This window comes from Nilaparvata lugens, chromosome 3, assembly GCF_014356525.2.
Source record: "Nilaparvata lugens isolate BPH chromosome 3, ASM1435652v1, whole genome shotgun sequence".
In the NCBI taxonomy this organism is placed as follows: Eukaryota; Metazoa; Arthropoda; class Insecta; order Hemiptera; family Delphacidae; genus Nilaparvata; species Nilaparvata lugens.
In genome coordinates, this window is record NC_052506.1 from 21,535,870 (window position 1) to 21,560,028 (window position 24,159).

General features: G+C 35.9%; 1 protein-coding gene and 1 pseudogene across 7 annotated transcripts in view; one reads left to right on the forward strand and one right to left on the reverse strand.

Moving 5' to 3' along the window:
- LOC111064391 overlaps positions 1 to 24,159 on the forward strand; it is a 125,194-nt gene that overhangs the window by 81,068 nt on the left and 19,967 nt on the right. For 4 of the 7 annotated variants that reach the window (XM_039423288.1, XM_039423282.1, XM_039423285.1 and 1 more), the window contains exons 4-10: positions 6,570 to 6,659; positions 11,801 to 16,427; positions 17,559 to 17,866; positions 18,557 to 21,681; positions 22,603 to 22,724; positions 23,406 to 23,515; positions 23,995 to 24,021. In XM_039423288.1, coding sequence (XP_039279222.1) covers positions 11,825 to 16,427; positions 17,559 to 17,866; positions 18,557 to 21,681; positions 22,603 to 22,724; positions 23,406 to 23,515; positions 23,995 to 24,021 — 8,295 coding nt within the window. In that variant the 5' untranslated portion in view covers positions 6,570 to 6,659; positions 11,801 to 11,824. Of the gene's footprint in view, positions 1 to 463; positions 647 to 6,569; positions 6,660 to 11,800; positions 16,428 to 17,558; positions 17,867 to 18,556; positions 21,682 to 22,602; positions 22,725 to 23,405; positions 23,516 to 23,994; positions 24,022 to 24,159 lie in introns of those variants that run through there. The other 3 variants (XM_039423287.1, XM_039423284.1, XM_039423286.1) reach the window with 3 other exon arrangements.
- LOC120350743 lies at positions 1,053 to 1,122 on the reverse strand (annotated as a pseudogene).

The window sequence follows — 24,159 nt, forward strand, 5'->3', positions numbered from 1 at the left end:
TAGATCGTAGATGAAAATTTGGCCGAAAAACTACATCCCTCAATGACACACAGTTCAGATGACGTAATAGAGCAAACATTTTTACTGAAGGAAAGTTCTACGTAGACGATTTCAAGTATAAAGCTGGGACAGTTTTTGTTGTTAGGTTGCATGCCTGCAGCAGTTCGAATGCAGAAACCGTGCTTGCATTATTTGAGTAGTATGATGTGTCGTTGCCTTGGTCTGGAAATGTAGTTCATCATCATTGATGATGATGATTTGTTTGATAACCTTATCGTAGACTTGGTGAGAGACGTTTTCTGGTTGGCTGAGAGTCGAGTAGGTGATGAGGAGGGGTGGTGGGGGAACAGTGATGACACGTGTGTAGCTTCAGGGTGGACGCGGGAGGGAATTTAGCGCTGTCAGGTTGTCACCCTGCAGCCTGCCTTTGTGAAAGCAAGCAAGCTGCACTGTTCTACTGTACATCCTCTAGACCTCTACTCTCCTCTCCATTGCCACTGTAGTTTCAATCCCAATTCGCTGTGTGCCTGTGTGGTGTTTCTGTTTACTACATACAGCTGACCGAATTGCCTTCTTATTTTATACTGCTGCTGATACACCGTCCTTCTAATCACAACACAACCACCCAAATTTCAACATTTACCAAGTAAGTTATTAATCTTTACTCCTAGCCGATAACTATTCGCTGTTGAACGTAAATCAAACCGAAAGTAGTGTTATTTGCGAGCGGTTTTCTTCTCTTTCTCCATGTTGATTGTGAGCATGGCCCTTCAGCTGAAAACCTCTGCTCTGCTGTGCTCAGTCTCTCTTTATCTTTTCTCGATTGGAATAGTTGCTGTTGTAATCACTCACATGCACTCAACTCTCAAGGCTTGCGCATTCGTTTCCGACGTATACGTTTATTATTAAATGCTTATTGTTTCGGCGATGAATTGGATTACTTGGAATGTTTTCTATGGCCAATTGAGCAACTAAACGTGGATTTCGGTTGGACTTTAATCCCCCTTTACGCGTTTGTTTTCCCAGCTGATGTATTTGCTTTAATTCTCGATTTTATTCAGTTTTAACAAGGTAGTTCCTTCTTCAAAAACTTTCAGGAAAAATAATTCACATCATCAATCAATATTTCTCTGTTTCTCTAAAGGAATTTTCCATGTACTGTATTCTGAAACTTTTTCTTATTCATATCCTGGTATCCTAATCTAAAGTTTTTTAATTCGTGATTGGATATAATGTTATTATTAACTTATCTTTTTCTGATAATAATATTTTCTCATTATTCTTAAAATATTCTTTCCAGCTACTTTAGTTATATAAATAATTACGGTATAGCTTTATAATTTTTCGAATTTAATTATTTATTCTTTTTTATTAGTTATCAATTTTAAATTTATTAGTTGATTAGTTATTAGTTATCATTAATCAATTCCTTGATTTCTCCAAACGGGTTGGCAGTTTATTACTAACTCCTTCACGATCGGTAGCACTTTGTAGAATTATAGCTTTTTGAAGAGAATCAATGAATGCTGTTCTGGAAAAGTTTCATTACAAAAACATTATTTTGAATCTTGTTGATTTAAACCCCAATCAAACTAATACGTACAATAGAAATATTTCGCACTCATTGTTTTCAGTGGAGTGTATTAATTAATTTCATGAATGAGTTTCCATTTGAATATTTGTTTGTTTCAAGAGTATAGATTCAGAAAGCATATAGAGATAGCATTTAGGTAGGAAGCATGGATTCAAAAGGCAATTCGGCTTCTTAAATGAGGTGGCAAAGTCATTTGAGGGTGTGATAGGGTGGGAGAATACACCCTCCCCCATTACATTTTTGAAAACTTGCTTGAAATTCAACGTTAGTCCAATATTTTTCCGATTGCTCATCCGAGAATTCACCCTGAATCAAGAGAGTTCTTTTAAAAATTCCGCTTTTTTCTCTCTCACGCTGTTTTTGATCGCTTAAAAATCCATTCACTAGTATACTTTTAGACAACGATCCTCTCGAATAGTTAACTCAATTTGAATAGTCGCTCTTGTTTTTCGAGAAACTGGATTATTTACAATGCATTTATTGCGAGAGAATACACTTAATTGATTTCACTACAACTTGCATTCAAATGTGAAATGGAAATTTAAGTTCACGCCAAAATTAAATTATCTGAAACTTATTAATTCAGTAATTAAACGATTTGGAGGCATTGTTCATGGTTACGTGTAGTTGTGAATTGTCAAATTCTGAAATATTCCAATAAAGTCTCTAATGCGGAGAAACTATCTATCGATCCTACAAGTGGCTTTATTTGTCCATATCTTTCTCATCCCCGATTATTAAAATCAAAGAAACTACTTTCTGATTCAAATTGTGGAATTAAAAGGAAAATTGTTTAGATTATCAATTGAATTCATCCAAAAGATAACTGATTTCAATTATCGATCTATTGCCAAATTGAAACTAATTGTGCCGCACATCTATTTCATCCAAGTTGAAATTTATATCGATAGTTGTAATTTGACTGTCTGCATGATGCATCTACACAAATGAATTATAATAAGGATTTGTTGAGAGAATCAGAGAACTTGAGGAATTTTGCAAAGATGAAAATTCACGCCTTTTTCAGCTGTTAGCTTCATTAGTGATTAGTTATTGTTTGCTTACATCGCGCATTTTTCTTTCCCTTCAGTTGAAATGCACTATGTGAGCATAGGATTGATTCCCTACCGAATTTATAACTCATTATTTTATTTACCGTGCTCTGCATGTTTTACATTCATAGACAAAAAATGCAAGAAATAAATATATTCAATGGGCATTGCCCAAAACTGTTATTGCCCTTATTTGAAATGAACAGTCAAAAAGTCTAATTAACGTTCCAATTCACACTTAATTTGTAGTTCAAAATAATTGATATCAATTTGAATTTAAATTCAGTTTGAACGCTTCAAACACAAAACCAAAAAATAAATGATACAACAATTATTAAGGGTCCTAATGATTTTTACATTGCCAATTCAAAATACATAATTAATTATTATTAGTGAATAGCAAAGTTTCATTTGGATAATTCACCTGAAATAACTTATGCAGGTTTAGATTAGGATGATGATTTCGGTGTATTGGGAGTTATTTCGGGTTCCTATTTGCTTATCCTTGTTTATTGTGGTGTAAATGTATTCACCGAGCCAGGATTAGTCACTTCTGTAGCTCCTACAAACACTAATTATGACTCACTCATTCACTGATTTCAACAGACAACAGATTCTTATCAGCAAATGTTGTAGAGTTCATGTTTTATTACTACTGAACTCTGAAAACTCATAGACATAATATGCCAAGGAATATTACTTATTTCTGCAAGATATTGTACGATTATAAGAAGGAAATAATTATATTGTATCAAATTATCAGTATATGGAATAATCAACTAGAATGGATTAATCTCTCGTCGGATTGAATTGAATTTAGACTATATGGTGATTCTGAATTTCTTCGTACCAGTATTGCATTTTCCGTGGAACAAAGTGGCTTCATTATAACTTATTTTGAATATTTCATAATGTTGAAGTGACTCATAACCTAGCTACATTTGGGCTGTTGTATAGATTAGAATTGGAACCGTTTTGAGCGAAAGTTGTGTAATTCTGAATGATTGAATAAATATTGTGGAACTCTTTATCTATTGGTTAACCAATTGAATTATTATCCATGAAAATTATAATATTTTTGCTAATAACTCAAATTCTGCGTTTACATCAATTCAAAATAATTTTCAATGTGAAGCATTATCAGTTCTGCAATTGATCCGTTTTCGTTCCAAGCAATTTCATATTTTTAGTTTTTGATGAGTTTGAATGGTTTTAGAATATTTTGCAATATCAGGATGATTGATTTCACAATATTTTGAACGAATATAGACGAAGCAACAGTACTGGATACAGAAACATTCACTAATTTTTCATCAGAGTTTACAGACTTTTACCAATCTTCAATCTAACTTACCAATTTTCATCATCAGTCACAGAAATACATTAGAATTTATAATTGCAACCCCAAGTCATAACTATCTCATTAACGAACCATCTTTGAGATTCTATTTAAGTTTTTAATATTAGATTGATATAGTTATTAGATAAATATATAAATGAATAATATAGATTAATAAAACTTGTCGATTGAATTGGACTGTTTTTGCGGTACTGTGTTAAGTTTTTGGATAATGTATTACTGAATTCCGATTTATTTGAAACTACAATTCGAAGTTTTGGCGAAAACTATTAAAATTCTTTAAAAAAGTTGTTCAAATGCTCAATTCAATTTGAATTTTTTTGACTTTATCTTTCCAATGAAGAAACTTTGTTTCTTTTTCAAAGGAACAATTACCTTATAAACGCATTAGCGCGTTATGTTTGACAATGGAAGTTCATTCTCCAGTTCCATATTATAGATTTCTTCATTTTTATATATATTCATTGCCATCCCTGAAAATGAATGATTTCGTGATTGTGCTTGAGGTGATTGATTAGTCAAGTCACAATTGATTTTAGAATCCATTGGAAGGGGTTCCATTTCTTTGTGACGAGTAGTTCTGATTCCCAGTTAAGTGCTGTAACATATGCGTAATAGAAGCACATACTTGGTTCGTCTATACTGCGATCTAATCATTTTATCGTGTTTCGGAATCCATCTTTATTGTATGAGGGATAGAGTAGTTGTAAGCCAGACTACTTCAACTAAGCCAACTAACTTGCCAACTAAGCCAACTAACTTGTCAACTAAGCCAACTAACTTGTCAACTAAGTGCAATTTCTCGTTTGAGCCTCATTCTACGCGAAAGCATTCTTCTAGGAAGAACTTTGCTGTTATAATATATTTTTGCTGGATGAGGTCCGAAAAGGGTTCTTCCTATGCTTGGGTAACGAGACGAGATGATAAAAGAACAATTCATTTTCGAGATTCGAACCCACTACTGTTCTAACAAAAGTTAATGAAAGATTGACAACGCTGGATTCCTACATATCGGTACTTCTCTGGTAAAGTGCAAATATAATCAGTATATAAAAATATAATTAATTATATAATTATAATTATTATTATATAAATATAATTATAATATAATATTAATAGAATTATAAAGGGGGGTTATCGCCACTTCGCCCAGCCGAGCGAGTATGAATAATCCCATTAGAACATATGTGAATTATATAGGACACGCTCCTTGATACTGATTTGTGGGAATCCAACATCATGCAGACGTGAACAGTCATATGGAGACTGTATGTGTATGTATATGAGACGTATGTGTGCGTTACAATATTATTTTGATCAATACATTTTAGATGAATACATTTTTAACATTGAATGTCCTAAAGGTATTCCTGTATTGAACATTAACAATGTTTTATATTATATAAGGAAGAAAAACGGAAATAATGGAAAGAGTGGTCGAAATGAAATGATTCTCTCGAACATCATTGTTTGGTTAATTCTGAACACTTAGGTGATGGAACCAATCCGATATCTCTCACAATAACTGAATAACAAGTGATCTAAAAATTTCTGTCAATAATGACCGCCATCTTGTATTTTTCAATGATGTCGAATATTTTCGTTGTTTCCATCATCAATATTCTTATTTGTCTTGTTGTAAAGAAGAGATTGAAACCATTTGCAAGCCTCTATCTTGAAGTAGTCATGAAAAAATCGATTTTATAGTTCTAGCCTGTTACCTCATGCATATGGAAAAACGCACCAGAAATCATGCAGGGTTTTCTTTGGAGGGCGCTGGAGAACTCATTTTTCGACGTACAGCGCACGAAGATATATCGTTCCAAAGTTGAAAAAACATTCTTAATTTTAAAGATTCAAAATTTATTTGTATCTCTAGCACAAAAAAAAGTTGTAATGGAATGAAATTTTGACAAATTTAGAAAAAACGTTTTTTTGGGCTTTTGAAGGTTATAACTAAAAAAATATGCGTTTTAGAGGAAAATTTCATAGAACAAAAATTGTAGAGGAATATTTAAAAAATATTTTCTTCTGAAAAAAACGGTTGAATATCTTGAACGGTTATTGAAGTACAAGCGATATAGCAAAACCCTGAAATTTTGGCGGCCATCTTGTTTCCGAGGTGTCTATGATTTCGACTCATCATCATCACGATTCTTATTATGCTAGACCTAACGAAGAAATTGAGACATCTTCCACTGCTGTTACTCAAAAATGACCACGGAGTGCCTTTTTCATGACATTTGCGCCCGGACTATCTATGAGTTTGTTCTCTGTTTATATTTATTAATCTATATATAGATAGCGTGGTCTCATGGAAATATGATCCTTAGAATTATAGTATTATTTTGGAATATAATTATAGTAGGTATATTTCTTCTAAGATATTCTCACATATTAGTTCTGATTCGTTAATTATATTAATCGTGAGTGTTTATGAATGCGGAGCGAGTTTTGTGAGATTCCTGTATCCTCCATAATAGTTCACCAATAAATAATTTTTAATGATATTTCACCTCTAGTTATTATTTGAAATTTGAATATTTTGTTTTGTTTGTTGCAGGTTTTGACATTCTAATAATGTTTCTTAACATGTTTGATGGACGAATGTTATGATGATGAAGATCATATCTAGATTCCATAACTATTTTAGGTGAGTTGAGCGACATTTAAAAAGTATTCAGTTTCTGAGTTTATGCATGAAAATTATTGGGGGGTTCAATTGGCGTTGAATATTATTTTCCTCAACTTCTCTCAGTTATTGGTTTATAGGAAATGATTATTGTTCCTATTTTTTAATGTGTTTTATAGTTTATATTCTACTACTAGAACATCTTATTTGTTTTAAGTTTTTAGAGTTTTCATTTTTGGTATATCTGGGTGAACTTATTTTTCATATCTTTGAATCTTATGAACAGATTGCATTAGACATTTTAACCTGATGTCTTGATCTTGAACGCAACTCGATTTTGTAATGACTGTAAAATTCTTCAATTTTCAACTTACTGTTCCTGATTTCTGAAACTCCATGAAAATTGATTTACATTTCAATAAGTGCTGATACATTTAACATCATTGAATATCAATTGAATGTTAGCTGAAATCTGAAAATCTGAGATATTTCCGATGAGTGTTTAATCAACAGAATCCAATTAATAATTGCTTCTCTCATTAATATTCGAACTATTATTTTCAAATATTAGTAGAACAACTAATAATTTGACTTAACGGTCACACAATCAGTGTATATTTTCATATAAACTAACTTTCCAATAAGTCTCCTACTCAAAATTCTTGATAATTTCTATTTCTTTCAACTAAAAGGTATTCAAGATATCCAAATCCATGTTTCTCTAAACTCATAACATTGCCAATAGGCTGCTCTGAAACATACTAGTAGTTCTGTGAACAGTAGATCTCACGCAGTATTCTCATCCGCAAGTACCTGATTGAAACTATAGACCTTATGGAAATACAGCAATAGACTTGCTTCTCCACACATATGTGTAATCACTTGTCAGCTGATTTATGATGACTAATTCTATAGTCTGATTTTACTTTCCTTGCCCTATTACCATAGGTAAGGAAAGTATTGCTTTCCGAAAAAAAATAAGGTACCCAAATTTGTAAATTTCTATACGTTTCGAGGTCCCCTGAGTCCAAAAAAGTAGTTTTTGGGTATTGGTCTGTATGTGTGTGTGTGTGTGTATGAGTGTATGTGCGTCTGTGTACACGATATCTCATCTCCCAATTAACGGAATGACTTGAAATTTGGAACTTAAGGTCCTTACACTGTGAGGATCCGATCCGAACAATTTCGATCAAATGCAATTCAAGATGGCGGCTAAAATGGCAAAAATGTTGTCAAAAACAGGGTTTTACGCGATTTTCTCGAAAACGGCTCCAACGATTTTGATCAAATTCATACCTAATAAAGTCATTGATAAGCTCTATCAACTGCCACAAGTCTCATATCTGTAAAAATTTCAGGAGCACGCACCATCTATGCAAAGTTTGATTTTTGATTCCCAATTATCAGGCTTCAGATACAATTTAAACAAAAAATTTCAAGTGGAAAAGATTGAGCATAAAAATCTCTACAATTAATGTTTAGTAGCATTTTTACCTAAAATTGAAAATAAGCTCGACATTAGAGAAAATAAGATTATTCAATTGCAAACTGTTGGTAACTGTTGATTCTATTAAATCATTCACTAAGAAGAGATAGCAGACTTCGTGTGTCTGCAGCGCTATTGTCCTGTCACCGGCTGGCCCAGATCTTAAAACAGTAGACTTGAGATGCGCGGGAACACTAGCGTCATTTGATCAATTTTCATAACGGCAAGGAAAGTTGTGTGAGTGAGCCACACCAGATTTTTACTCTAATATTGGCGTATGAAGGAGGCTCCTTTTTCCTTTTATATTATCCTTGAAATGCAAAATTTCCAAAAACCTCGTATATACGTCGACGCGCAATTAAAAAAGGAACATACCTGTCAAATTTAATGAAAATCCATTACCGCGTTTCGCCGTAAATGCGCAACATAAAAACATATAAACATTCAAACATAAGGAGAAATGCCAAACCGTCGACTTGAATCTTAGACCTCACTTCGCTCGGTCAAATAATAATCAGTTATATTTGTCAAGAAAGAATATATTTTTCAATGATTGACTTATACATTTTAATAATTGAGATTGAATTTTTTGTTATTTAATTATATGTATACATTGTTGAAAAACGATCTGGCAACGTTGCGGTGCTAGAAAAGAATTGCGCTATCTGCATTGTTGAATGATTGACAAGGATAGCAACACCATTGTTAATCAAATCTGCCATTATACCCATGACCCTCATTATACCTTACTTACGTTCAGACCTGGTATTTGCCTGTTATTTCGGATATTTTTTAAATTTTGTTTGCATGAACTCTCATTTTAATGTACTGTAGTGTGTCCAATTATCGATCCTGTGACATCGATAGTACCATTGATCCCTAAACATCCACGGCAAATAATATCATTGAATGATTTGATTGTATGGTATGAGATGTTGTGATATTTTTCCATAATTGAAAGAATAAGACTTTGATATTGTCAATATCACTTTTCAGCTGAAGATGTGGTAGGTTTTACCATGAAACCTGGTTCTGAATTATAAATTAATTTTCGAATAAATAAAAGTGATATTGACAATATCAAAGTCTTATTCTTTCAAATATCATTGAATTTTGTCAAGTGCGGTATATCAGGTATCGATCTTGAAACATCGATGTTCATACCAAACAATCATGTACTTAAAAGGAAATACATGTGAATTGATTTATTATTGATCAAATCTAACATGTTGTAAAATCATAACCGAGAAAAAGTTATTCACTTTGAATTATTAGAGAGTGAATGAATAATGAGAGAATCATTTGGCTTCTAAGTTTGCAGCACATTTCCTAATTAGCACAGTATCAGATCATCGATATTCTTGAATCTCTTTCATGTTCTATGAAATTTCCCTTTTTTCGAGAGTAGAATATCGAGGAGAGTAGCTGCTGTAAATGTTGGATGCGAGATTGAATTGAGTGAAGAAAGACAGACCATGCCCGGTCCCTTCATTGAAACATTGGTAGGCAACCTGCCTTACAGACTCGATGCACTCACTACACATAGAATACGGTTGAGCTTGTCCTTCCTATATTGGAGACAGAGCTTTCCATTCACTTTTCATTTTCTTTCCGTTCAATAATTCATTTAAGAGTTGAACAGAGTAAATGAATTTGATTGATGACTTTTCAAAATAAAATATTATTAATGTTTTATACTTGGTGTTTTCTCTGTTGTGACTGACTCTTAATAAAGATTCATCAGTTTTCTAAGGCAGCAAAAGAGAGCTTTCCATTCACTTTTCATTCCGTTTGATAATTCATTTAAGAGTTCAACAAAGTAAATAAATTAAGTTATTAATTAAAGTAATAACAATTTTCCTAGCTATTTGTATAATTATTAGAGTATATAATATCATGTAATTCTTCTATTATCCCACAACTTAGAAAAGTTTTTGTTTGTTTCGTTTTCAAACAAAAAGGTTTCAGTTTTTTTCAATAATTCTATTAAATTTCTATCCGGATTAATACAGTAATTCCATGAAGAGTCGAACAAATTAAATAGATTCGATTGATGAATATTTTAAAAATGTGTTAGTTTAATACGTTATTTTTTCGTAGTTGCGGCTGATGTTTATATCACAAATTTATCGCAGTTATTTAGATAAATAAAAAATATATTTGGAATGTTACCCTTAGAATACAATACTATAATTCCCTGAATTTTTTTACAATTATAAATACCCTAACTATTAATTGAATGATAATTTCACTATATGCATTACCGTATTTAATATTCCATAAATTGGTGAAAGTCTCTTCTGAAAGCATTTCATCTCTGTTCAGATGAATAATCCCTTGAAGAGTTGAATGTAAGGGTTTACTATATATTGATTAAGTTTCTAATGATTGTTTGTCTATCAATATTAAAAAATTGAAGATGTAAAACATTATCATTTATCTATCCATTCATATTATATCATACTACTTTGATAGTTAAATTCATTTCCTTGGAAATTGAATTGTTCGAAAATTTAAATTAACTTTATATGATTTCATCTTGTGAATTCACCAGTTGATAATTCAAAATTATTTTGTATTACGGTATCGGTTCATTTATATATCGATTAAATCAAGCCAATCGGTAACAAGAAACAGATAGTTCAACAGTTCTATACAGATTTCGGTTAATAAACTGCTCAAATGGAGGTCATGCAGCAAATAATATTATGTTATTTTCAATTAATATATGTTATTTTCAGAGAGTTGTATATTTACTTTACACATTTTTTATAATCAATTATGATAGTCGGGAAACCATCGAGCTGATAATATTGAACTGTACTTGAAACTTTCTTATCAATCGTTTACCAAGGTAGATAGAGTTAATATGACCAGCGATATTAGACCAATACTTACAATCAGATGCTTAACGTCCTTTGAATTGAACCGCCTATTCGAACGGAACCCTTACCGACTCTAACCAATTCCTTTCCTTTCGACTCTAATTCAATTCCTTTGAATGGATGGATGAATGTGATGTTATCATTTTACGGCGGTTTGTAGTTATAGTTACAATACGTTATAGTTACTCGAGGTAGGATACCAGAGCATAGCTTATGTGTAGGCTACACTTCCTTGAATAGGTTACAATTTCAAGTAAGTATCTGCAGTCTACGAGTCTACACGATACAAATACTTGTCCACACGGTTCAAGTTACATGCTTGAACATTCTTAGCTCATCTCTATTCTTGGTCAAAATGGTAGCAAAGGTTTTGAAATAGCTTATTTTTTGCTAAAATGAAAAAATATTCAAAATGAAAAACATCATCAAATTCTTTAGAATCTCTAATCCAGCAACTTGATCCTTGTTCATAACATATTTTATAAATTTAAGCATTGGACTTCGCAGAACGTGATTGAAATCCTCTATTGGCTTTTAACATTCAATGTTTAACTTTCGGTAATCTGCTGCCAGTAACTTGAATGTCTACTGGAGTTGTGATAACGAGGCATTAAGTCTGTTAACCTTAGTCGAACCTCTGACTTAACCTTAGACTCTATCAAAATTTGAGTCTAACCTTAGTCTAATATTGGATGAGATCTATTGGATGACAGCTATTGTATATATATTGCAGCTGTTATAACAGGTTTGTGTCCATCGACTAATTGGCTAATATTATTTGTCGTTCGCAGGAGATTTGTTAGTTGATTGTTGGAATGGATCCGGCGAAGGAAGCTGCAGAAGTGGCCCCAGTGGACATCCAACCGACTGAAACAACTGACGAGGATAAAACCAAAAGACTGACTATAGCTGAAAAGACTGCCCCGACCACCAGTCCTCAGGACGCATGCGCCAATGGACAACAGACTGGAGAAGAGAGCCCTCCGGTCGAGCGGCCCCCGGATGAGAGCCCCCCCGATGAGCGGCCCCAGAACGAGAGCCCCCCGGATCATGATCCACAGCCTCCGCTAGAAGATTTCAAAGTTGCCGACACTGATTCGACTAGCGTTGAAGGATGTGAGAAGGATTCGAAACTCGACAAAGTGCATGATTCTTCGTCGAATAGTTTTCAAGTACAAATAGAAACGACCAATAAAAGTGATGAAAAATCATCGGTAGCTATAGAAAGTAATATTCCTAGCTCGTTTGATAGGAAAAGTGATGATGGTGACATTTTAACTGAAATTAAACCCCGACAAGACCCAAGCAAATGTTTATCCGGAGGTAATGAGACTGCGAGCTCGACTGGATTGGAATTTACAGAGAAGGAAGTGACTGAAGATGGGAAGGAATGTGGAGATGATATTAAGAAGACTTCTAGTGTTTCGTGTGAAGGGAAAGGCGATGAAGAAATGTCATCTGGAAAGGGAACGATTCTCAGTTTAATTTCTGAGGAAGCTACTACCAATTCATCATCTGAGGAGAAAGTTCCAAGTACAATCCCTGAAGGAATCACGCCCTGCACATCATCTGATGACAAGATTGCTCGTACAACATTTGAGGGCAAGATTGCTAGTACAACATCTGATGACAAGATTGCTAGTACAACATCTGAGGACAAGATTGCTAGTACAACATCTGAGGACAAGATTGCTAGTACAACGTCTGAGGAAAGTAGTACAATGACTGAGGAAATTCCCCCCACTACATTATGTGAGGAGAAAATTCCTATTACAACATCTGAGGAAAATATTCTTAATACAAACTCTGAGGAAATCACTTCCAACTTATCATCTGAGGAAAAGATACCTAGTACAGTCTCTGAAGAAACTACTCCCAATACATCATTTGAGGAGAAGACTCCTAACACAGTTTCAAAGGAAGTTACTCCCACCACATTAAAGGAGAATATTTCCAGTACATCATCCGAGGAAAAGATTCCCGATACAATCTCTAAGGAGATTATTCCCAGTACTTCATCAGAGGAAAAGTTTCCTAGTACTGAGGATATTACTCCCACATCGGAGGAGAAAATTGTCAGTACATCCTGTGAAGAGAAGATTCCTACAATCCCTGATGAATTTACTCCCAGCACATCATCTGAGGAGAAAACTACTTTTACAAAATCAGACGAAAATAATCCCAGTACAATTTCTGTGAAAATTACTCCCACAACAGAAATTTGCAGTAAAACATCTGAGGAAAAGGCTACCATTACAATCTCTGAGGAAATGACTTTTAGTACATCACCAGAGGAGAAAATTTCCAATCCAATCGTTGAAGAAATTACTCCGACTAAATCATCCGAGGAGAAGATTCCTTGTGGGAAAACTGAGGATAAGATTCCTAATTCAATCTCTGAGGAAATTACTCCCAGTGCATCATCTGAGGAAATGATTCCCAATACAATCTCTGATAATATGTCTCCCACTACAACATCTGCGGAAAATGATAGTTCTAAATCTGTTGATGAGATTTCTGAACCAATTTCTGGGGAATTGACCCTCAATTCCTCAGCCGAGGAGAAAATTGCCAATACATCATCTGAGGAAAAGATTCCCAATGCAATTTCTGAGAATGATATCTTTTCAGAGGAAATTACTGTCAATACATCATCTGAAGAGAAGGCAGACAGTCAATTTCCAAAAGATATGAGTGATGAAAATGAGAACGCGAAGGAATCAATCGAAGTCAATAATGTAAGTGCATCGCCTGAAGAGGAAGAAAATGATGGAAAGATACCCAGTTCATCATCTGAAAAAGTTGCCGGTAAAAAGATTTTGAGCTCTTTATCTGAAGAAACCTCCAATGAAGAGAAGAATATGATATGTGGTGAGAAGAAATCGTCGGAGAAGAAATGTGATGAAAACGATGAAAATCTCAGCCCATCTGAAGACAAATGTGATAAAGAAATTGGTTCTAGTGCTGCATCTGAGAAGAGATGTGATGTAGAAATTCCTTCTCCTGGTCCAAAACATGAAGAAAAATGCCCTGTGGAATTGCCTTCTACTACGTTATCTGAGCACAAATCCAGTCAAGGAAAATCTTTTAATTCAGCAACTGAACTGAATATCGTAGAAGAAAAGACCCATAACCAGCCAACGACTGATGATAACCCTGAAAAGTCTGATTTGGTTTTGAATTCTGGCGAAGAAAAAGTGTGTTCTGATACTTGTGAGGAGGAGGCCCTTCCTTCCGTTGAGAACAATGAGGAACAACAACCAACTGAATGCAAAAGTGACGTGAAAGTTGTCAGTTCTCCGGAAGCGGTTGATACAAAAGTGGATGATAGAAATGAAAACCTCTCGTCTTTAGAGGAAGATAGCCAGCAAGACACTGACTGCCAGAAGCATTGCAAAAGTGAAGACGTTCAAGATAGAAAGTCTGTCTTGGAAAAATGTGACGAAGTAAATGTTACTGAAAATGTTTGTCAATTAGCAGATGAATCCTCAAAAACCAAAGTTGATGTAGATGTATCAGAGGAAATCCCTAAAACCAACAATGAAGATGATATAACAGAGAAGGATAGTGTAACGAGTGCCGTTGATGTTGAAGCTAGTGCCGAAAGTCAATGTGCCTCGGTTAGAAATGTCGAAAAGTTTGGCTTATTAGAAATTGACAACAAAACAAGTGAGCTTCAGGAAAATGAAGAATCAGTTGTCAGTGATACTGTACCTAAAGATGAATCGGAACCAAGAGTCGTTGTTCTCAAGACTGGTCATATGAGAAAAGAACAGCTTGTTTTCAACACTTGGTTGAAAAACCCAGCAGAAACGTCTGATGATTCGACATTGTTATGTCATGAAACACTGCGAAAATCAGAAGAGGTCTTTGACTCTTTATCAGACGTTGCTGAAACAAAATGCGATCGAAAGATCGACGATCATTCCGAGACAAGTTTAAAACCTTCTAATGATACTGAGCATTTGAGCACAGTTGATACCGTGCAAAGCACCTCAGACAAGAAAGTTGATTCAAATTCTCCAATGAATGTGGCCGATGAGAAAAAGGGAACTACCGCAAGTCTCGAGGAGAAAGACAAACCAGCTACATGTGGAACAACAGATATCGGAACTGATGAAACTACCATCAAAGAATCTGACGTTTCAAACAGTCAACCTCCAGCAGTGAGCAGTGGGCGTGATACTGCATTAAACGCCGCTATTCAAAAAGCACTCAACAAGAAATTTAACATGAATGATTCATTATTTGCGTCCGATGAAAATTTGACTACTCCAATTGTTAAAAACATCGTTATGAACACCTTTAAAGATTCAGTTGGTCGTCAACTCGATGAAGTATCTGTTGAGAAAAATGACATTCCAGTTGCAGCACCATTGCCTATTGACCAGAGTACTAAACATACAAAATCCGGTATTATCCGCAAACCTGTTAAAAGGAAATCAACAGCCAAACTTGAAACCAATCCTCAAAATGTTGATAGAAATCCGCCACCAATACTTCTAAGATCGCCTATAGCTTCAACTTCTAAACTTGTTGAAAATTTGAATAGTGCTCCTGTACAATTTTCACAGGGGACATCTACTGATTTTCCACCCATTGCTTCGACGTCTACAAATTTCAACATGAACAGTGCTCCTGTCAAACTGTCTCAAGGAACCTCCACGGACTTCCCCACTGATCTTACTTTGAAACCGCATCCATCCAACATGGATGTTCAAGGTATATCCGAAATAAAACCCACCAACACACAAACGATCAGTTCTGGGCAATTGCAGAAGAACTTGAATGTTTTCAATACAATTAAACCGGTGAATGACGGTATTGAGATGAGCGCTACTGTAAGAGGCAAGCCGAAAAAGGTGTCAATCGATTGTCAGGTGGATGAGTCGGAACTGAGTCCGATCATCGGGTTTGGTCCATTCAAATTCAGGTCCAAGAGGAAAACACCAACTCCTCCACCTATCCTGAACCCGAATCAACCCCTTCCTCTCCCTATCCTGAACCCGAATCAACCCCAAAACACAAACAACAATCACATCCTTGTGACAGTGCGCGGCACTTTTGCGAACGCAACCAGCCACCAGACTCCCGCCATCCCGGTCAAGATCGACGGCGCCGTCACCACTGCGCAGAATCAGCAGCGCATCTCTGAAGCTGTCAAGTTTTTCTTCCAAGGTCCGAACAATCTGGACCGATTCTTTGCGTCTCCCAATACTCAACTGCCGAACTGTGCAGGAACCAGCAACATGATCCACACCAAAGAGCAGGCCAGTGTCCAAGAACATGACAAAACTAAAAGTAAGAAGAAGAGTGATCGGCCGAAAATGGAACGAAAATTTACACCAATATTACCGAAACCTCCTGGCTTCCTCAAGAGTGGTGATCACATCCTCGATAAATGCAAAAGGCTCGAAGGTGAGTAATTCTACTTAAAATATTCTAGTCTGATTAATTCAAGTTCTTGATTTATTGAGGTATACATCATTACACTTAAATTTAACTTATTAAAATAAATCATATACTATATAACCATATACCATATAACTTATTATAATAAATCATTTAATGATATCGAATTGAAATAAATATATACCTTATTGAGACGAATCTGATAGAATTTGGTGCTCTCAATTCAACAAGAAGGTCTGAGATCTTTTTTTTTGTTGAATAGTTATTAAACTAAGGGTCATAGTATGCCAACACTACTCTTAACGCTAAACCTCGTTTACTTGTAGATATGGTTGCATTTTTCATAATTGGTTTCATACGCGGGGCTTAAACTAGTGAGCTATGAAGTAAATGTCTAGGAATTGTACACACACTTTATTAGGTCAAGTAGCTACTATTGTTCCAATAGTATTCATTTATAGTTTTAGAATTATTTTAAAATTCTGTATTTCTTGTTTGTTTGGATTATAAATTGAAGTATATCTCGAAAATGTTAGAGTGACATAACCTAGCTACATTTGTGTAGTATGAATTAGAATTGGAATCATTTAGGGCCTGTGGTACTTTTCTAGAAGTTTGTAATACTAAATAATTGAATAAATAGATTGCATAACTGAAAAACATTCTATATTCATAAGAATTGAAATTCAATTTAAATCCTACTCATTACTTATGGAATGGTTTTATAAATCGACTAGTTTTTGTTCTATGTACTATGTAGCAATTGTACTCCAGATATACTGCCCATACTAAAAACTAGTTTACTAAATTTAGGCATAGAGATAGATAGCATAAGAAGATAACCCATGGACGTTTATGTTGCAAATTTCACTGTTAACTCAATCCGATAATCCTAGTAGTTCTTTTTGGTGGATCTATGTGATGCTGGTATTCTGATACTGTGCCGTTCTTACACTCTCACTCGGCCAAATCAAATCAGTAATCGGCTTGAGTTAACAAAAAAATCGGCTTGAAATTTGAAACATAAACTACCTCTACCATGGGGTATCTTCTTATTAGCTATCTTCTCTCTATGTCACTATTTACTAAATATAAGCTACTAAATAGGTACTAATAAGCGTACTGTCCAATTTGCAGGCCAAGTACTCCAGCTAGCGAGGTCGCCACCAATTACGCCTCCACTTCCGCAGCAGTCGAAGCCGGCGACCACGACCCTGGTGACGAGTTGTGGAGACGTCAAAATCAGCGTGCCTCCTTACGCGCTGGAAAGCATTGGAGGCGTTAGTGTTGGGGGCGGTGGGGGCAGCAAACTGCACCAGGTGGTGGACAAACTGTACCTGGCGCAGGACTCGGTCAAGCCCCCGGAAGGCGGCAGTTCGCTGCATGCCTTGCTCACCAGTCAGTCGGAGGCGGCGGCTGAAACCTCCTCGTCTAAACAAGCTACGGTGAGTCGTCGAGAAATGGCTTTCAAAACCTTTTTTAGATTTAAGAAACATTCACAAATTCAAATAGATCATTAACAAATTGTATGTGTTTTTGAACATTCAAGTAAATTGAAAATGTTTGGTCTTCACTGAAATAAATTTGAATAATATTTCCAATAGTTTTTATTTAAAATTAGAACAGGTAAATTAGTAATGTGATATTTTTTATTTCCGTCGAAATAGAATGAAGCCATTTAAATGTCAATGTTTGATCTTTATCTACGTATAACATCAATGTTCTTATCAACTTATAAGACTCAAGATTTCTGCTTAAACTATTAAATGCAATGCCATTTTCAGCTATATTAGTTGGAAATGGACTCGCTTAAAATGTTGCTTATCTTTCTTATCTCATTTTTCCCTTTTTTACTCCTCTTCGCCCTTTTTTCCTTACTTTTATACCTTCTACCAGCCTATTACATGCGAAACCATAATTGGGTAGGTGTTTTTCCTCCTTTCTTCCTTCTTACACCCCACCATGAAGCCTGTTTTTGTATTGTTATTAGAGATTTGTATTTTGATTTATTTTGTGTTTTTTATTGAATTGAATAAAATTAGTAATTGATTGAAGCAAGTCGATTTAGAATGTTTGATCTTTTCCCCGCTAAGATTCAAGTCTCAACTTATCGCTGATTTAAAAAACTGTTACAGATGGAGAAGATAGACTTGACAATAGATTCGCCGAAGAAACAAGGACAGCCAACGCAAGAGTTCCTCTCCAATCTGAAACTACCTTCCAATCTGACTGTGATCCCGCAAAAGGTGAAGAAACAAAAGTTGTCACTTGGCTCCGTGGGCCAAACCAATCAGCCGCTCAACGATAAGGTGGAAGGCAGTGTGTTCGCCAAACTGCAGAAGTTGGGAACGGTCATCGAGTTGGAACGCGATGCCAACGATAAGCTGGTTCCCACGGGTGCAACGTCCCGCAGTGAAACATCCTCTCCCGATTATGCGCAATGTTTGAGAGTGTTGGACAACCTCACTCAGGCTGGACAAATACTGGCCAGTATCAAGAAAGTTAACCCGAAAACTGCCGCCAAGTCCAAGATGAATCTAAAACCAATACCCAGTCTCAAGAAACTCGAAGTGCCTTGCAAACCCAACCTCCTGAGACGTTCCTCGCTGCCGTCCGATGCTATCAACACAAGCTCACCGGGTTTGTCGGAGTCTACCGAGGGATCGTCCTCGGAATTCTCATCCCGGGCTCCCGTAATCAATTTGAACGATAACGAGCATTGCATGAAGATAGCCTCTAACCCGGAGTTGACAATCATCCACAAGAAGCCATACCTGAGTCAGGTGATGCCACCGGCTGCTAAGACCCCTCCGCCGACCATAGTTCCTGTTGTGGCGGCTGGCATCGAGTGTCCTCCGCTACCCAAAATCCTCCACTTCGAACAGCAACTCAACTGCCCGCCCACAATCTCCATCACCACCGAAGAATCGGGACTCCGTAAGGAGGCCGAGAATATTTTTGTGTTCCAGCTGGATGTGAGTCAAGTGAGGGAGAAGTCCGAGGGAGAACAGGTGTTGAACTGTGATATCTGCTCAGTCGAGTACTTCAAAGTCGCTAGCTTGAAGAGACATTACCTACGCAAACATATTAATGTCAGATACATCTCCGATCAGGATAAAAAGAACTATCTTGCGCCCAGCAAAAACAAAATCGCTGCTGAATCTTCTAGTCAAAAATCGAATGCAGAAGAGGATGAAAGTATGAAAGGCCTATACAAATGTTCATCGTGTAGGAAATGTTTTGACGAGAAAAACGACTTGAAAAATCATATGTTTGAACAGCATATACTAGGCTCTGATGAGTTCAAAACTTTCGACTGTTCAAAATGCTTTGAACAGTTTGACAATCTAAAAGATTTCGTCGCTCACCGAAAAATATGTTCTCAAAAATCTGCTTCTCCTCCCCTATCACACCATCTCTGTTTGTACTGTGACCAGAGTTTCGTGAATGTCGCTGCTAGAAACAAGCACCACAACAAATTCCACCATTTCAAGAAGAAATATCAGAAGTGCTTCGTCTGCAATTCCGACAAATACCGAGACAAGTCAAGTTTGTTCAAGCATATGTGCAATGCGCATAAGGAGAAGTATTTTGGGTGCGAAAATTGTCATTTCAGATTTGGCAGTAAAGCTGAACTGGATAAGCATAATCGTGTGAAACACGGCTTGAAAAAAGCTGTCAAGAAGTCGAGTCGCCAGTCAAGTACCAACGAAGAAACTGAGGTGAAATTACCTGCGAACGAGGACAACAAAATCGAAGATATTCAGTTACCTAGTGAGAGCAAAATTGAGAAAGAATCATCCGAAATTGTGGAAAAGGTTGAGACTGAGACTAAAGTTACGAAGAACGGCAATACAGAAGTAAATAGAAAATACGAGTTGGCAAAAATGTTGGTGAGAGTGGGACCACCTAATACTGCAGAAAAAGAAAAACATGGGAATGAAAGTGTTAATAAGACTGACAGCAAAGCAAAGAATGACAATAATAATACTAAAGCTGCGAGTAAGAAACCAGAACCAAAGGCTGCAACAAAAGACAACAAATCAAAATCCGAAGAAACCAAAGATATTGATGATAAAGGTAAATTGGGAAGTACAGTTGATGATAAAGTGGTTGAGAACAATGAGAAAGTTGAATCTAAAGAGGTTGAAAGCAATGTGAAAGTTGGAAAGAAGAAGAAGAAACCAGCTTCAAGTGAGTGCAGTGTTTGTAATAAGGTGTTCTGTTCAATAGGCAACATGACTCGTCACCAACGTGTAGCTCACGGCATCAATCCCAGGAAAAAGTCGCCGGTACGAAAAATCAAAATCGATCAGAAGATGAATGTATTCACTGAAAGTCAAACGCATGACGGAGACGAGCGAAGGTTGTTACATGATGTTTACAGTAATGCGCAGAATCCGACGGATAACGAGAACAATCCCAACTCGTTTACTCGTAACGTGAAGGAGAATCTGCTGCATCATTTGGATGGCAAGCTTGATTCACAGGAGGTGCTGGAACATGATGTGAAGTCTCGTAGTGTACCGGTCCCAAAAAGAAGGTTGAGTTTCTCGGCTTCATTTTCATCTGTTGAACGAGGAAAGGTGAAAGATGAGGCGAACAAGGAAGAGTTGCCGATCAGTCCGAAGTCGTCTATTGAGAAGTACAGTTTCCCGAAGAACTACGACGGCTGCGGCGGGTTGACTAGTTACTTGAAAGACATGTCGCACCTAGATCTTTTCACGCAGAAAGCGATGAGATTCACGCCGCAGAACGCGTGCTTCGAGAGCGGCGGCGCTTCGGCGAGTGAGTTTCGCGACATTCCGACGTGTCTGGAGCTGGTGAAGACAGAGAGGAGTGACCAGGATGACGTGCCCGTCGAGGAGGTGGAGTTCAGTGGCGAGTGGACGCGACCGCGCAGGTACATTTGTTCGGTGTGCAACTACTGCACAGGTGAGCTGTGGGACATTGAGGAGCACAAGCTGGCGCTGCATCCGAACGTGTGGTGTCCGCATCATGAGGTGGCCGACGAGGAGGCCGAGTCCTGGCAGGTGGTGTACTGCAAGCGACAGCTGTCAGCTAGGGGTGTGCTGGCGGGTGCAGGCAAGTCAGCTGCTGCAGCTGCAGTTGCATCGTCGTCTCAGCTGCGATGCTCCAAATGCAGCAAGGTGTCACTCACCCTCCCCGACTTCCATCGCCACATCCTGGACTGTGGAGGCGACACCACCTGGGCCATCACTATGCTTGGAGTCAGCTCGCCCGGCAACCGTCGTAATCGGTATGTTCAAAACTTCAATAATTTATTGCTGTACTTGTTCAAAACATTATCACATTAAATTGCTTTCAAATATTAACCGTATCTAAACAACACAACTCATAATAATCTTTCGATTAAAAAATTTCTATCTTTTGTAATCTGTCAATTTAAAACATTAAACTGCTTTTAGATATTTATATCAACAACACAAATCGAGTTCATGTTCAAAGTTCAACAGTCGTTGAACTGGTTAAAAAGAAGGGTGTGAAAAATAAATAAGCTTCTAAATAAATAATTTTAATGAATTTCTTAATCATTGAATGTATATGAACTGTTCTACGGATTTCATTAAAATTCCCCAATTTTCATCTATTACATGAATATGAATACATGAATTTATATTTAATCAAATATTTTATAATCAATTCAACTCTACGACATAGAGGAGATTGAAAACGAAAATGCCTATATGATGTAATTAGTGTGAAAGGAGATGTGAAAATGTGAAAACTAAATTACAATTTAAAATGTCATGTGAAAAGGAGTTAGAAGGGAGGTACATAATTGACTTGAACCTGTCAGTGTCTTTATTAAGTGAACTGTATTGCGGATTACAGTCAAATTTCCATTCTCAATACTTTGATAGAGTACTTGGTTCCTATCAGAATCTCTGCAATTCAAAAATAAACAAGAATATGCAACCATTGACAAAAGATAAGGTATATTTATATAGAAAGATAATATTATCTATTCGTCTTATCTAAAATATAACTTGAACCATCTTTTCTCTATGATTAAAGTTACTTACACCTTCAGAACAATACTTGATTATAGTTTTTTTATTACAGCGTGTGATTATATCTAACTTTTCTTTATTGAACTGTCCTTTCAATATTATTATACCTTGAAATTGATGTTCGCTGACTTACAACTCTATTGTAGGAAATGGAGACCATTTGGCAGTAGACGAAGAAGACAGCAAGGCAGACGAGGCTTGAAGCGCAACATCCCTAATACTCCGGCCAAGCAGCCTGGAATGAAGATTCGCACTAAGCCTGGCGACAGTAAGTACCCATTCAACTTGATCACCACGTTCTATATTTTTCTTTTCTGTCCTATTCTATCACATTCTCATTATTTGTAATTGTTGAATTCCTATTGTCTGGTATTTGAGAGATGAATAAATTATTCTCTTGACTGAAAGAATAATTTTGAATAGTTATATAATATTGTTAGATTGAAATATAGTATTGTATTTAGGTGTTTCTATAACTTCAAATTAATTGGGGAGAACGAGTGGTTAATTCTCATGTCAACCTATTAGTAAAATATTGAACTTATTGATTTCATATAGATTGACTTCATTAGATACAGTAAGTGTTCTATAAACCGGACCGAAGAATACCAAACTGTATTTTACGATTTCTAGGTTACGTGCATTATTTGATGATCTGCTAGGTTTTCTTATTTAGCAGGCTTCAGTTCACCTTGGAGATAGAGATTCTTATAAGTTGATAATTTAACTCATTGGGAATATCAAAGTTATTTTTCTTCATTTATTGTCTAAAGCTATTTGAATTTATTTTCAATTTTTTTATTGAAAGAAGATATCCCTTGAACCTTGTGATTCATTGTCATTCATTCTTGTCAGCAAGCATACGGTAACAATTTTCCATGCACATTTTTTTATATTATATATTTTTTTCAAATACAACTCAGGATTTACAGAATATTTTGTTGTTTAGTGGAAACCATCCAGAAGATGATTGCAAATCTACCAGCTAAGCGAATCTCACGGAGGGTTTTCGCTGATGATAACGAAGTCAAGACTCGTAGTCAAGGGACGATCAGCAGTGTAAGTTGATTGTATTCTGTAATCATTGACAAATAATTTATCGCCTCCTGTATTTACAGTTTTTACAACAATTATGAAATTGGTACTCTGCTGGTCTGCATTGCTGGTCTTCTGTTTGTCAGTCTTTCCATTGTTTCCTTATTTAAATTAAATGATATGTATTAAATAATAGCCTATAGTATAGTACACTCAATACTTTCTATAATAAAACATTAGCAGCAAAACTATACAGTACACTGTACCTTACATTTATTGGAGTATTCTCTACATACTAATCTTGGAGGTATCTTTCGATCACAATTGAAAACAATCAATTCAAAATCAAGTAAATTTTATCAAGTACGGTATTTAAATCTAGGACTCAGCAACTTCTAATAGTTAGTGTCTCGCTTTTTGCTATTATAGGCTACAATCAAAATGTTGTTCAATTAACCATCTATTTGCATTCTAATATGCGTGTATTTTTGTGTGAAATGCAGAACCGAATGTTGAGGAAACGGCTCAAGGTATGACATATTAATGAAAAACCAGCTCACCTTATTAATAGTCTACTCTTCAATTTTTCTTTTTGCATGGTTTTTGATTGTTTAGAGATTGAATCATTAGATTTTTAATTATATTCATTAATTTGATACCTTTAAAAA